General features: G+C 45.3%; 1 protein-coding gene across 1 annotated transcript in view; it reads right to left on the bottom strand.

Annotated features, from left to right (window-relative positions):
• LRRC2 (leucine rich repeat containing 2) overlaps positions 1 to 15,858 on the bottom strand; it is a 77,295-nt gene that overhangs the window by 3,611 nt on the left and 57,826 nt on the right. The window contains exons 6-8 of the mRNA XM_081930731.1: positions 7,494 to 7,639; positions 5,341 to 5,496; positions 2,560 to 2,696 (exon numbers count right to left, since the gene is read on the bottom strand). Coding sequence (XP_081786857.1) covers positions 2,560 to 2,696; positions 5,341 to 5,496; positions 7,494 to 7,639 — 439 coding nt within the window. The remainder of the gene's footprint in view (positions 1 to 2,559; positions 2,697 to 5,340; positions 5,497 to 7,493; positions 7,640 to 15,858) is intronic.

Raw genomic sequence — 15,858 nt, 5'->3', positions numbered from 1 at the left:
CGGAGGGAGAGTTCACATTCCATTACATCCTAAGCTCTGACAGCTGGCCAAAGTAGGAGATGGGATCATTTTTCACCATTTGTTTTCTCATTGGTAGTTTTTAAATTTCCCCTTCCCATTGAAACCATAAGGTTCCAGGATGGCGTAGCTAAGGAGCCTAATCCAGAGGACTCTTCAGAAAGTGAGGGGCAGATCCAGCAGGCCCAAGGTCACTCTGACAGGCAGCATTCCTGAATATAAGTAAACCTGAGGGCTGGCTCATTATGGCAGCACAGTGGTACCTTGGTTCTCAAACCTAATCCATTCCGGGAGTCCGTTTGACTCCCGAAAACATTCAAAAACCAAGGAGTGGCTTCTGATTGGCTGCAGGAGCTTCCTGCACTCAATCGGAAGCCATGGAAGCCACGTTGGACGTTGGGCTTCTGAAAAATGTTCGCAAACCGGGGCATTCAGGAGCCGAGTTGTTCGGGATCCAAGCTGCTCGACTACCAAGGTACCACTGTATCAATAAAATCATTTTTCATGTGCTGGGCTAGGGAAAGCAGCTTCAGAAGTACCACTGCTTGAGTAGAAACTCTTTGGCTCCAGGCATAATATGAGAAATAATTCTACTGGCAAGATGAATATGTTTGAGCCAAGGCTCTATACGTGGTTTAGCACGAAATTGGCTTTCTTGGAAATAATTGGGGCTTTGTGGAGCCAGGGGCAGATGAGTTTAATGATCTATAATTTTGTAGTTGTTGGCACATGCTTAAACTTGGATCGCTTTAAAAGAGGATTGGACAAATTCGTGGAAGGCAAGGATATCAGAGGGTACTAGCCACGATGACTATTCTCTGCCTCTATGGTTGGAGGCAGAGATGCTTCTAAATTTGGGTTCCCAGACATCCCCGGTTCCTGGGGACAGTCCCTGGATTTGCAAATCTGCCCCCAGAGAAATTCTATCCATGGAATGCCCCCAGATTTGCAAATCTGTCCCCAGGAAATGTGGCAGCGGCAGCCTCAGCAGCCCGGAGCCAGCCTGGTAGCACAGTTGGCTCTGGCTGGCTTCAGGTGCTGCTCACTGCTTGCTGCCACCACCACTGCAGAGGGGGAACCAGGGACATCTGCCAGTACAGATTTCCTGCCCCCTTGCCCCTTTGTTTTGATGGATCGGGGGAGGCTCGGGAGTTGCAGGCAGGCCACCGTTGCCCAGGAGGGGTGCAAGGCACACGGTTTCTCTGCCAGGCAAGGTGCAAAGCCCTTCTTTCGCACCCTGTGAAACATAAACGCGCAGTTTTTTAAAAACTGGGCAACGGCCAGCCACCCAAGACTCCCAAGCCTCCCCCAATCAGTCAAAACAAAGGGGGAAGGGGACAGGAGATTGGGGGAGGCTTGGGAGTCACAGGCACGCAGTGCGCCATTGCCCAGTTTTTTAAAAACTCTGCGCATTTATGTTTCACAGGGTGTGAAAGAAGGGATTTGCAGCTTTATACAATATGCATGTGTGCTTGGGCCCAGGGTCTTTTGCCTCACCATCCCCACTACTGATTCCCTGTTGCTACTCAGCTTCCAAAAAAAAAAAAAAAAGTCCCCGGATTCATTGAAAAAAATCTGGTAACCAGATTTCTAAATGCCAGTTTCTGGAACCGTACTCAGGTCCTGTGCTCAGGTCTTGCTTGCCAATTTCCCAGAAGGCATCTGGGTAAGAACAGGATGTGGGCCAGTGGTCTGATCCAGCAGGATTTTCTTAAGTTCAGATAAGAATGGTTATATGGTTGGCTAAGAGTGGCGCTGTGGGTTAAACCACAGAGCCTAGGATTTGCCGATCAGAAGGTCGGCGGTTCGAATCCCCGCAATGGGGTGAGCTCGGTCCCTGCTCCTGCCAACCTAGCAGTTCAAAAGCACGTCAAAGTTCAAGTAGATAAATAGGTACCACTCTGGCGGGAAGGTAAACGGCGTTTCCGTGCGCTGCTCTGGTTTGCCAGAAGCGGCTTAGTCATGCTGGCCACATGACCCGGAAGCTGTACGCCGGCTCTTTCGGCCAGTAAAGCGAGATGAGTGGCACAACCCCAGAGTTGTCCACAACTGGACCTATTGGTCAGGGGTCCCTTTACCTTTACCTTAAGAGTTTTTAAATAATGGGGCAGAGCTGCTTTAGGGACTGTTGTTATTCATTGACTTCTCTTCTTCCACACACCTCTCAAGGTGATGTACGCAGCTATGTACCAGATGACATGACAGTGACAAAGGAAAAGTGAGAGGAAAGCAGCCTTACAGGGTGAAAAAGATAATCTTTAATTCCCAGCCTTCTCCTTTTTATATGCACTTCTTGCAGATTTCAAGTGCACCTCCATAAGATGATTGAGAAACTCGCTTTCTGTTTTAAATGGCTATTCTCAAGGATTTTGACTCTGTGCCATATTCCAGATCCTCTATGAAGCACCTCACATGGATCGCAGTGTATAATTGACTAACTTTCCTCCCTAATGTGATGAAGAAATCAGTTTGAAATTAGCATCTCAATACACTGGAATGAAAAGGAAATTAGGCTGCAATCTCACTGATATATGTCTGTACCTCTTTCTCTGAGGTCTGTAATGTAGGCTTTCATAAATTCTTTTTCAAACAGCTCACGATCACGGTCACTTTCTGTTATTTCGTCAATCTCTTGAAATGAGGTTGTTTCAAGAGGGTTATCCTTGAGGCTTATAAATCTGCAAAAAATGAAATATTAGCATGAAGAGGGTTATATAATGTTCCTTATCATGAGCAGACTGTAACTTGCTATATGCCAAATGATTTATTGCCCTATAAATTTTCCGTTCTTCCTACTTGGTTACTGAGCAAAGTCAATTTATCTATGGGCAAAAGTTTGCTACTCTTTTCGTGGGCATAGAAGCCACACACTTTTCATGCTAATTAGCTAGAATAAACGTTAATTCAGAAGTAGCCTTGTGGAGGCAGACACGTGCAAGACTGAGAGCACATGCTTAATTATTGAATTGAAAGACATATTTTCTACCTCCTGAGGAGCATAAAAATAGTTTTGACTCCACCCTCTCAGTTCAATTTTGCACAGCAATCTGAAGCAGGGGAAACCATGAAAAATATTTTAACTCAAGGGAGTTAGCTAGAATTATGAAGGGGGAAAACACCAGATTCATATGTGTGGGATGTAATCCATTGGAACAGTCAAGTGCAACATTCCTTATTTCCCTAGAGTGGGCACAGGCAGGGGGACATCCAGTCAGTGTAACTTGCTGTTCCATTGGTCTAGAGCGTCCTCCCCCTGCATGTGACCTGGGAGATGGGCATGGCCCTGGCTGACTCCATAAAAGTCGAGTTACGCAACCATTTTCTCTCTCTTGCTCTCCTCTCTTGCTTGCTGCTCTCTTGCTGCCATGCTGCTCGCCTGCAGCTATTTTGTTCTCTTAGTATAATTTTGCTGTCTGCTGGCTCTCAGTCAGCAGCACGTGAGCTCACTCTCCATGTGAGATGAACTGACAGACTGTTATGTAACTACTAAGGAAAGCCTTTCGGGGATCTAATTGTGAACTGTATGTGAGTAAATTTCTTGTTACTTTTAAGGAAAGACTCTTGTCTCTTTATTCTTTTAAGAGGGATAAAAGAGGACACCAGGAATAATCCATCTGGGCAAGCCAAATTGGATCACTTAACTAAAGAGATTCAAATGAATCTGCAAACTAGCTTCCTAGTATATTGAGGGGGATCTGCTCTGCTACATCACTCACTAGACTGAAGGAAGGATACTTATTCAATATATCCTTCCCTACTGTCCTTAATGGGACGCGGGTGGCACTGTGGGTTAAACCACAGAGCCTAGGACTTGCCAATCAGAAGGTCAGCGGTTCGAATCCCCATGACGGGGTGAGCTCCCGTTGCTCGGTCCCTGCTCCTGCCAACCTAGCAGTTCGAAAGCACACCAAGTGCAAGTAGATAAATAGGTACCCCTCCAGCGGGAAGGTAAACGGCGTTTCCGTGTGCTGCTCTGGTTCGCCATGCTGACCACATGACCCGGAAGCTGTACGCCGGCTCCCTTGGCCAGTAAAGCAAGATGAGCACCGCAACCCCAGAGTCGGCCATGACTGGACCTTACCTTTACTATCCTTAACATTCCCGCAATATGTGAGCTCTGCTCCTCCTGGCACACTTCCATGGCTCAATATTCAGATCCCTACTAGCCCCCATGAGACCATGATCAGAATTACTGGTTCTGGGAGCAAAGGCCTTAAACCAGGGGTCAGCAACCTTTTAGAAGGAGAGAGCAGATTTTGAATTTTGAGAGTGTACTGAGGGTACTCATCACAAAATAGCTGCTGGGGTGGCATAATGCAAAACGGCTGCCACAGGCAGCATGGCATAGCACATGACCAACCCTGACAATCTTATGCTTACCACAAGAAGTTAGATATGTTCTAATTGTGGAGATCACACAATACTGGTTGCACCCACACACTGTTTGTGTTGGTTGTCCTGAATTTGTTTAACATGGCAGCATTGTTATGGAATTAATTGGGCTAAAGGAGGCTTTATCTTATCTGTAAATATGGTTATGATCAGTGCTTTTTTCCTAGAAAAATAGGTGCCGGTACTCACCATATTCCCCATCCTTAAAGGTAAAGGTAAAGGTACCCCTGCCCGTACAGGCCAGTCTTGACAGACTCTGGGGTTGTGCGCCCATCTCACTCAAGAGGCCAGGGGCCAGCGCTGTCCGGAGACACTTCTGGGACATGTGGCCAGCGTGACAAAGCTGCATCTGGCGAGCCAGAGCCGCACACGGAAACGCCGTTTACCTTCCCACTGGTAAGCGGTCCCTATTTATCTACTTGCACCCGGAGGTGCTTTCGAACTGCTAGGTTGGCAGGCGCTGGGACCGAGCAGCGGGAGCGCACCCCGCCGCAGGGATTCGAACCGCCGACCTTTCGATCGGCAAGTCCTAGGCACTGAGGCTTTAACCCACAGCGCCACCTGCGTCCCATTCCCCATCCTTACTATGCTACAATTCCCAGCACGTTTAGCAAACTACAGTTGCCAGGGTGTGACCTTCATTGCTCCTATTCCCCAACAGCAAGCCATGAACATAGTTTCTTGGGTACCTAAAAGAGTTTTCCTTATCCCATCACCCCTTGTTTTACAAGCATATCTGTCAAGATGCTTCTTCTGCTACCTGTTTGTGACACCTTGTAACCTGGACGTAATATTGTGTGTGTGTGTGTTGGGAGTTAGATTATGTGAAGAAAATGCAGGATTAGATTCCATCCATTGTAGAATCTAGGGGAATAGATCCAGGAAAGAGAAAAGGAAGAACATTTTTTGAAGTTGTTATTGATTACTTACTTTAAACCTGTGGTTGACTCACATATAGCTGTGGGCATCTTAACCAACTTATCGCCACTCACTGCCAGTAAAGTGAGCTTCGACATGTTGACCAAAGCTTGTGGAAGATAAGTAAGCTCGTTTTTTTGCAGGAGAAGAGTTTGTAATTCTTCCAGCCTTGGGAGATCAATAAGAGTTCCATAGTTAAATGCATTTATACCATTGCTGATATGTTTGCTTATATACTAGCAAACGTCCTATTGATATGATAATCTGTATTTGCCAGGCCATGAGGAAATGATAAGGTTTTCAGGAAATGCATGCACTCGGGAGAGCTGAAGAATGCAGACCACTGGGAAGATGATTTGCAGAATGAAAGTAAAGGCACTCAGAAAACACCTGCCAAAGACCAAGGCAGTTGTAGCAAAATTCCCGCCCTCCATCCATGAGAATGTCACTGAAATTTTCTTTCAGAGCCATTGTGGTGTAGTGGTTAAGAGCGGTGGACTCGTAATCTGGGGAACTGGGTTCGCTTCCCCACTCCTCCACATGCAGCTGCTGGGTGACCTTGGGGTAGTCACACTTCTCTGAAGTCTCTCAGCCCCACTCACCTCACAGAGTGTTTGTTGTGGGGGAGGAAGGGAAAGGAGAATGTTAGCCGCTTTGAGACTCCTTTGGGTAGTGATAAAGCGGGGTATCAAATCCAAACTCCTCCTCTTTCCCATTTGATAATTTTGGAATGCAATTTCTTTTCTCATCAACTGATGGAGAATGATGTTTGTGTGAGAGTGTGTAGAAATGTCAGGCACAGCCCCAAGCTAAATACACTATAAACCAAGGATGTTGGTAGACTCAACTCCCACCATCCCGAATGTATGCTAGCTGGGCCTGACGGAAGCTAGAATCAAACCATGTTTGGAGGGTCACAGGTTCCCCATCCCTGATATAAACCTCCTTCAGGCATGCAAAAGAACACAAGGACTGAAACTGGGAAGGTTCTGAATGCCCTTAGAACCTCTCTGTTGAACTTCATGCTGAAGATGTAAATGTTGGGTTAGGAGTGGAAATTGTGGGCAGGGCTGGTGAAGCCATGCCCTTGACCCAAGCTGAGCCTTCACACATTCTCTTTACCACCTGAAGATGGCTATAGAGTCTTAACCATAATTAATTTCAAAGCAGGACAGCAGACATGTGGCTTAGCTGCCACCATCCTTCCAGCTCATAGACCAGAATATTTGTGCACATCCAAGGTTTCATAGCTTCCATTGCAAATGATAGTTAGATCAGTGGGGGCTGGTCTACAAGGGCAAATGAAGCACTGCCACACCAGCCTCTATCCACCCTCAGCCAGCCCCAAGGCACCTGCCTTCTTACTTGCTACCAGTTCATGGAGTGGCACTGCCTGGCAGCTTCCTCCTTCTTAGGGCTCATCCACACTATATCCCATGCATAGAAAACATGGATCTGAGAGGCTTCCTTCTTGTCTGACACCTTTCATGCATGGGTCTGAGCAGTTTTCCCTTTGCCCTGCCACTTTCCCCCGGAAAACTGGCTCTTTAGTGCTAAATCAGAACAAATGGCAATCCACAGAAAAGCCAATTCAGCGCTAAAGATCAGGTTTCTCCAGTGGAAAGCAGTGGAGCAAATGAAGGTGTGGGTAAGTCCTTAGTCTCAGTGTTCCACTTGCAGAATTCAGCAGTGGGAAGAATGGGGAAAGAATGAGAATCTGTTGTCTCTGCCTCTCATTGGCTGTGGCTCCACTTAGAGAGCCAGCATGGTGTAGTGGTTAAATGTGATGGACTCGTAATCTGGTGAACCGGGTTCGATTCCCTGCTCCTCCACATGCAGCTGCTGGGTGATCTTGGGCTAGTCACACCTCTCTGAAGTCTCTCAGCTTCACTCACCTCACAGAGTGTTGTTGTGGGGGAGGAAGGGAAAGGAGATTGTGAGCCGCTTTGAGACTCCTTAAGGGGAGTGGAAGGTGGGATATCAAGTCCAAACTCTTCTTCTTCTCTTCTTACTGGTGGTCTACCTCCCTTTTGCTAATGGGTACCAGCCAATACTGAATTAGACAAGCTCCCAATCCATGCCACCTCCAAATTTAGAAAGTATAGTCAATCAGTGCTTCGTTTGTTACAACCAAACTTAATTTCAAAGGCAATATAAAGCACTACCTGTCTATGTCTTGTGGGAGATCTTTGAGGTTGTTGCTGCTCATATCCAGCCACTGCAAACTCGACATCCGCAGCACACATATTGGAATTGAGGGGAAACTGTTTGCTGACACATCGACAAAGGTCACTTTTTTCAAGTTACTTAGCTGTAAAACAAACCAATAATTATGAAGAATTCGGTGAGGAAAGAGTGCATTTAATTAGGGAGCTTGGGGTTTTCATCTCCCCCATGTAAGCACAAAGAGGTATCTAAGAATTAAAATTGTATTGGCTTTATAAAACTAAGCTTTACTCAGACCCACTGAAATGAATGGACATGACAAAGTTAGATCCACTAATTCCAATAGGTGTGTTGTGGGTAAAACTTAATACCACCCTATGCATTCTTCATGACTTTGAAGCAATGCTAGAAACTAAAAATATTGCTCAGGCTACTGCTCTAAGGCTGCAATCCTATAATTACTACTCATTAGTAAGACCCATTTTCAATGGAATTTACTCCCCTGTAGGTGGGGAAAGATTGTAGCCTGGGTCTACGGTTCTGCACGCATTCACTAGACGTTGACCACTCGGGGAACATTGAAGAAGATGAGAAACCTCCTTCCTCTTTTCTGGGATCCTCCAATCTTCTCCAGTCAATGGCAGCAGCTAGAGGAGAGATACTTCACACAAGGCTGCTACCACCAGTAATCTGGGTTGGGCTTCCACTGCAAATATTTGAAGACTCAGATACAGGCACGCACATTTAAGCTTCACATGCCCCAGAGGGTAAAAAATGATAATTGCTCACTTGCATATATTAATTAAGTGTGCTTCGCTTTCTCTTTCATGGAAATCAGTGGGACATAAAAGAGCCTAACTTTGCCTAGATCACACACATTATATTAAAATCAGTTAGGCTTGCTTTCAAGAAATGGATTAAGGATCAGAATTTTAATGTCCCCAGTTCTTTAGGAGACTGGCAAAAGATAATGCTTTGCTTTAATCTAACAGTTTTCCTGGAGAGCAAAAGACACCTGAAAGCCAAGAAATCAAATTAATCCTGTTTTCTAGAAAAGGCACAATAAAAGTAAACAAGCAGGGGAAATATGGGAAAGAATTTAAACATCTTCTTTTGCTTATGGGGTACAATCTACGAGCCCTTGTGGAAGAAACATTATAGCAATGCTGTGTGACATTGCTTTATTCAACCTTGCATAATACCTGTATGACTCCAATATATTTAATCCAAAGAAGACCTTTGAGATAAACAGAAGTTGCCAGTAGCAATTCATGCTAAATTTTAGCCTGTTTTCCAAGCATAGATAAAGGTAAAGGGACCCCTGACCGTTGGGTCCAGTCGTGGACGACTCTGGGGTTGTGTGCTCATCTCAATCTGTAGGCCAAGGGAGTCGGCGTTTGGCCACAGACAGCTTCCGGGTCATGTGGCCAGCATGACTAAGCCACTTCTGATGGCTTCTGAGCCAGAGCAGCCCACGGAAACGCCGTTTACCTTCCCGCCGGAGCGGTACCTATTTATCTACTTGCACTTTTGGGTGTGCTTTCGAACTGCTAGGTTGGCAGGAGCTGGGACCGAACAACGGAAGCTCACCCCATCGTGGGGATTCGAACCGCCGACCTTCTGATCAGCAAGCCCTAGAGCCACCTGCGTCCTTTCCAAGCATAGGTGGTGCTGAAATCAGAGCTTCCTTTATGCAGTGATGTGCTTCTTCCAGCCCAAGTTGTGCACCCTGGGATGTCTTCTTACCCTCCCAGGTCACCAGATAATACTGCTATATAATTAGACTGCAGAGGTCAGCCTTGCTCACCTACAGGAATCAGGGTACTATTTAAAAGCCGATTTGCTGGAGTTTGAAAGCACCGCATTTCTTTTTAAATTACAGTAATTGTTTCTAAATTTGAATGTGTGCAGATAATCATGGCAGCTCTTGAAAGGGCACTGGGCTTTGCAAGCCATCCATCAGTTGATCACCAGTTTGATTTCAAACTATGTGGGCAAAGGAAAACAGGTGACTTCATGTCATTATTATTATATTTATTAGATTTATATACCATCCTTCATCAAAAGATCTTGGGGTGGTTCACAAGATTAGGTAATTGGCAGAAGGGTGATCCTTCCCACCATGGACATAGCCAAGGAGGGGCAGGGAGGGGCAGCTGCCCCCCTCCCCAGATCAAGGAAAACAATAGGAATACTTTACTGACCAATCATGTCAGTTCTGCCACCCTAATCAAACTCCCCCCCCAACAAAAGTCCTGGCTACGTCCATGCTCCCCACCAGTCAAAGTTGGCCCACAGGAGGTAGGGAAGCAAATGATCCCACCAAGGAAAGCTTTGCTTCACATCCATGTGTACAGTCGTACCTTGGAAGTCGAATGGAATCCATTCCGGAATTCCATTTGACTTCCAAAACATTAGGAAACCAAAGTCTGGCTTCTGATTGGCTGCAGGAAGCTCCTGCAGCCAATCCGAAGCCACAGGAGTCAGACGTTTGGCTTCCAAAAATAGTTTGCAAACCAGAACTCTCACTTCCAGGTCTGTGGCGTTTGGGAGCCAAAATGTTCGAGAACGAAGCCGTTCGAAAACCAAGGTACGACTGTATAATTTTTTCTCTCAGTCACTAACTAACTCTCATGAGCACTGAAATGATTTTGAAGGGCTGTGGATGAGAGACCAGCAAGGTATCATTTTAACCTGAATGGAAATTGTGGGATGTACAAACTGAGTGATATAATAATAATAATAATAATAATAATAATAATAATAATAATAATAATAAATTTATTATTTATACCCTGCCCATCTGGCTGGGCTTCCTCAGCCACGCTGGGTGGCTTCTAACAAAATATTAAAATACAATAGTCGGTCAAACATTAAAAGCTTCTCTAAACAGGGCTGCCTTCAGATGTCTTCTAAAAGTCTGGTTGTTGTTTTTCTCTTTGGCATCTGGTGAGAGGGCGTTCCACAGGGTGGGTGCCACTACCAAGAAGGCCCTCTTCCATCTTCCCAGGCACCTCAGGCAAGCAAACCAAGCTGAATGCCACCATAGTGTTATTCTCGATGTCTATTGCCACCAGTAATAGCCTATCCCAAGATGTGTAGGCTTGCAAGAATTGCCAGAGTTGTCTCACTTCAGTGGGAGAGACCAAACCATTACAGTACGCACCATGGATGGGAACCTGTGGGCAGTGTGGTATAGTGGTTAAGAGCAGTAGATTCGTAATCTGGTGAACCAGGTTCGCTTCCCCGCTCCTCCACCTGCAGCTGCTGGGTGACCTTGGGCCAGTCACACTTCTCTGAAGTCTCTCAGCCCCACTCACCTCACAGAGTGTTTGTTGTGGGAGAGGAAGGGAAAGGAGAATGTTAGCCGCTTTGAGACTCCTTCGGGTAGTGATAAAGCGGGATATCAAATCCAAACTCTTCTTTCAAGTGTTGTTGGAGTTTAGCAGTTCCCATCATCTCTGGCCATTGGCCATATTGGTTGAAGGTGATGGGAAATGGAGACCACAGGTTCCATACAGAAAGTGCTCAATAATACACAAGTAACATTTGCAACCATTTCTGGAACCACAGCAATATTTCAAAGTGTCCCTGTGTGCCAGTGGATCACATGCTACTCACTCCATGCATTCAGATTACTGGGAGCAGTTCTTACACAGAAAGAAAACAACCAAAGATGATGGTATATAAATCAACCCTTGAAAATACTGGGGTAAGACTGAGAATGAAGAGCTTGCTTGTGCCATTTTGGTTATCCTGCATTAACTCTTGTCTTTGTGAGCAACAGGTCCAAATTACCAACGATAGGTACAGCACTGATTTTAACAAAAAACAAAATAAAATCACCCATAATTGCTGGGTCCGTGAAGCTGTATCATGAACTCTGAACATCGAACTGGAAAAGCAAGCAAGCAAGCACGCAGTAAGAGACTTCTGGTAGCAAGATGGCCAAAGAGATATTTCAAGCTGAATGCCAAACCGCAGAAAAGGACTTTATCAGCAGCAAAGGTATATAAAGGTCAAGCAGATGTCAGTGGACCAGTTGTCACCTCCTCCCCTGTAAGAAGATCCCTGTTTTCCTATCTCAAAAAGACCTGGTCAGTCATGATGTCCTTCAGAAGCTGCCAAGTATTTCAGCATCCCAGGCCAACTGCTAGACAGCAAAAAAATTATGTAATGTGAATATGAAGGTGTAACGATGTGAATAATATTTCACCACTAATAAGACACTCACTAAATAGACAGGGTGTACATGGGAAATATAATGGATAATTGACTGATTGGTCTGAATGATTACTCAGGGATCTCCTCCCCCTTTTTTGTCATCACAACCCCTTGAGGCAGGTTAGCCTGGAAGAGAGTAATAAGCTTTGTCACCCTGTAAGCTTTATGGCTGAGATTTATGGATTTGAAATTGAAACCCTGGTGGTGCTAGCCTGATGCTAGTGTCCCTCTCCCACAATAGCTGTTTTCTGGAATAGTCCCAGAGGTGGGAGCAGAATCACTGGAACACAGTGCCACCGCAACAAAGGGGATCTGTAAGTGCATTCATACCTCAGGTTACAGACGCTTCAAGTTGCGCATTTCCAGGTTGTGCACCATGCCAAACCCGGAGGTACCGGAATGGGTTACTTCCGGGTTTTGGTGTTTTGTGCATGCGCAGAAGCGCTAAATTGCGCTTTGCGCATAAGCACTAAATTGTGACCCGTGCATGTGCAGACACGGCATTGCGAGTTGCGAATGCTGCGGGTTGCAAACGTGCATCCTGCACAGATCACGTTCACAACCCGAGCATCCATTGTATGGGTGCTTGTTCCTGTTTCTTTCTCTCTGGTATTCAAAATCTTTTCTTGCTTCCCAATTTATTTCGATGCTGCTCTTCTACCCCTTTTAAGTAATCTCCGTTGCAGAGCATGAAATTATTTGGGTGCCAAAGACAGCATTTCTATAAGCAACTTCACCTCAAGTCTGAGGTTTTCTGGATTAGCAGCATGGAATGGACTACAACAGCTTGTCAGTTAGTGCTGGGAAATGAAATACAAATAGGTATGAGAAAAAGGGGAAGATTGTTGGAATGGCACAGAATTGGAGAGTTGGAAGGGACCACAAGGATCTTCTAGTCCAACCTCTTGCGTTGCAGGAATCTTTTGCCCAAAGTGGGGCATACTTTGTTCCAAAACCAGTAGTATTCTTATATTGCGTTCCTCCTCCCTCTGAGCTTCCTTTGTCACCAAAGCATTTCAATGGCTTTAGATGATGCTGGACTTTTGCCACACCCTAATTTTTTTTAGAAAGAGTAATAATTTTTATTTGATTTTACAAGTATAGAATTATAACAAAACAACCATATACATCCACATTTAAAGATTCCTTTGAATCTCTAGATTTCTCATCTTCCCCTCCATGGGTCCTATTATTAACCTTTTCTACTGCATCTTTTTCAGTTATCCATACTTATCCATATATAATTCTATTATCTCCTGTCAGGGAACTGCCATCGGAGCTAGAGGCGGAGGGAAGGCTCCAGAGGGATGCCGGAGAGGGTCCCAGTAGCGAGAGAGGCAGCCCATCTGCTGGGGAAGGAAATCAGCGTAACACCAGTGGAGAAGGGGGGCAGATGGGGGAATTGGAGAGGAGGCTCCAGGACTCTTCACTGGAGACCAGTGGGGAGAGCACAGGTCCTCCGCTGCCCACACCCTCCCTGCGCAGAAGACTTCCGCGCAGGGAGAGTAGGAGGAGACTTGGCGTCAAAGAACTTCTTTGCTGGAAGAAGTTCAAGAAACGCCCACTGACGGATTCTGCCAGCGACTGAAACAGCCACAAAGTGAAGGGCTGTCCAGACAGAAAGGGTTCAACCAGGTAACCTAGCCAGGAGTGGCGGCAACTTACGCACGAGCAACCCCTAGAACCATTACATCTCGATAGTACTTGCTACATTACAAGTGTTATTGCAATCCTGCTTATGGTGGTCTCTAAGGTAAATTATCATTTCCCCCCATTCTTTGTTAAAGTTTTGGTCTTCTTGGTCCCTGAGCTTTCTGGTCAGTTTCGCCATTTCAGCATAGTCCAACAATTTAATTTGTCATTCTTCTCTGGTAGGGACTTTATCTTCTTTCCATCTCTGGGCTAATAACATCCAGGCGGCTGTCGTCACATACATAAAAAGTCTTTTCTGCTCCCTTGGAATATCTGCACCTATAATTCCTAATAAAAAAAAGCCTCTGGTGTTTTTGTTGTTGTTTTTTTGCAAAAGTTAAGTTAAACATTTTTTTTATCTCATGATATATCATTTCCCAGAATGTTTTTATTACCTTACAAGACCACCACATATGATAAAAGGTGACTTCCTTTTCTTTACATCTCCAATAGATATTTGTACCTGTATTATATATTTTTGCTAACTTACTTGGAGTCAGATGTCACCCCCTAACTTTTAACTCATAGGGCATATGAGCAAGGCCAGGATTCATTGCGTACACCCTCTCTGGGTCCAAGCCAGTTTCCAGAGCCTCCTCCCCTGCTCCTCAACATCTTTGCTGTTGCAAGTTCACCTTTCCCCTCCAAGCATACCAGCAGTGACAAACTAGAATCCTTCCTTGGCATCTCCAGGTGGTTGTTGTTGACATGCAGAGGGCCCGGGAGGCCAGCTAGCAAGCCCAGCTCGGACGTCTCCATCCATCGTCCCGTGCTCCGACTTAAATCAGCGACCCAAATTTCAAAAGCCAGGGCACGCAATTAGCAGAGTGTACTGTGCACACAGAAGTAGGCGTGAGGCGTAAGTCATGCTACAGCTACAGATTTATTAAACATAAATCAGAACAAAGAAACATGTCGTGTCTCTCTCATGTCGTCTCGGAGAGAACCGCAAAAGCAAAAGCTATACAAAAAAGGAAGTTCCCAGCATACTGTGCTGGAGTGTAAACAGTCTAAACAGACATGTGACATGCAACAATTCCACGCGCCTGTTCCTTATGGTGGAATGGAATTCTCAACAGTTGTGTGGATTGGACCCAAAGGGAGAGGTGCACTTAGGGCACGTTGTCCAAGGGACTCCCAAACCTGGAAACAACATTGCAGATGAGATTTTGGGGACCAACACAGGTTATCCAGTTTGTATGATAAGTTCTGCTCTGTGGGAGGGGAGCTATTTACTTTGTCCAGTTCCCATATGTTAATGTACCCGACTGAACACACGGAAGACTAACTCGAATATAAGTCTTTAGTCTTACGTTTTTAGTTATATGACTCTTGAGTGATGTACAGAAGGCCCATGGTTCAATACCCTGGCATCTTCAGTGAAGGCAGGTAATGTGCCCCCCATCTGAAATCCTGGAGTATTTGACACTCTGTATTGATAATACTATTGATAATAATTGATAATTATGGTGCTGAAGGAGACTCTTGAGAGTCCCATGGACTGCAAGAAGATCAAACCTATCCATTCTTAAGGAAATCAGCCCTGAGTGCTCACTGGAAGGACAGATCATGAAGCTGAGGCTCCAATACTTTGGCCACCTCATGAGAAGAGAAGACTCCCTGGAAAAGACCCTGATGTTGGGAAATACTGAGGGCACAAGGAGAAGGGGACGACAGAGGACGAGATGGTTGGACAGTGTTATTGAAGCTACCAACATGAGTTTGGCCAAACTGTGGGAGGCAGTGGAAGACAGGAGTGCCTGGTGTGCTCTGGTCCATGGGGTCATGAAGAGTCGGACATGACTAAACGACTAAGCAACAACAACAACATTGATAATACTGATCTAGATGGACCAATGGTCTGACTTGGGGGGATGCATATATACACACTGACTGTGGGCTGTTTGGTTTTCCCAATTTTCTTAGTTTTATATCACACAGAGTGCCTCCCTTCTACTTCATAATCCCTTGGAAATGGAATGTGACAAAGAACTATGAAGAAATGGACTAACGCAGGAGAAGAGAAACTTGGGTTAGTTGTGCCTCAGAATTTATATGGGGTTCTGATTATGCTGTGTAAAGAACAGCTCCTCTGGGCTCTTTCATGTAGGGCTATATTTAACAAACTGTGTCTGGCTTCTATACAGCATGGAAGCCAAACCGAGTTTTTATTTCATTTTCCCCCCACCCTCCCTGAAATGCTAACAACAATTCCCTGAGGTATGGGACACAGAGGAAATTATGGCAGCTGAATAGTATATTTAATAAAGGAAGTCATGTACATTTTATTTCCCTTAGAAGAATGATGGGTTTTTGCACCTACGGTAACATTTTATTTTTAAACAAGTGCACCAAGCTTATCAGTTTTACCTCGGCAGTTTATTTTGCCACCTCTATATTTCCCCCCTTTTAAGCACTTTGTTATCCAACTCTGAATCAGTTATAATG

The sequence above is a fragment of the Podarcis melisellensis genome (assembly GCF_964234715.1).
Source record: "Podarcis melisellensis genome assembly, chromosome: 11".
Taxonomy (NCBI): Eukaryota; Metazoa; Chordata; class Lepidosauria; order Squamata; family Lacertidae; genus Podarcis; species Podarcis melisellensis.
This window is presented reverse-complemented; position numbering and strand designations above follow the sequence as displayed.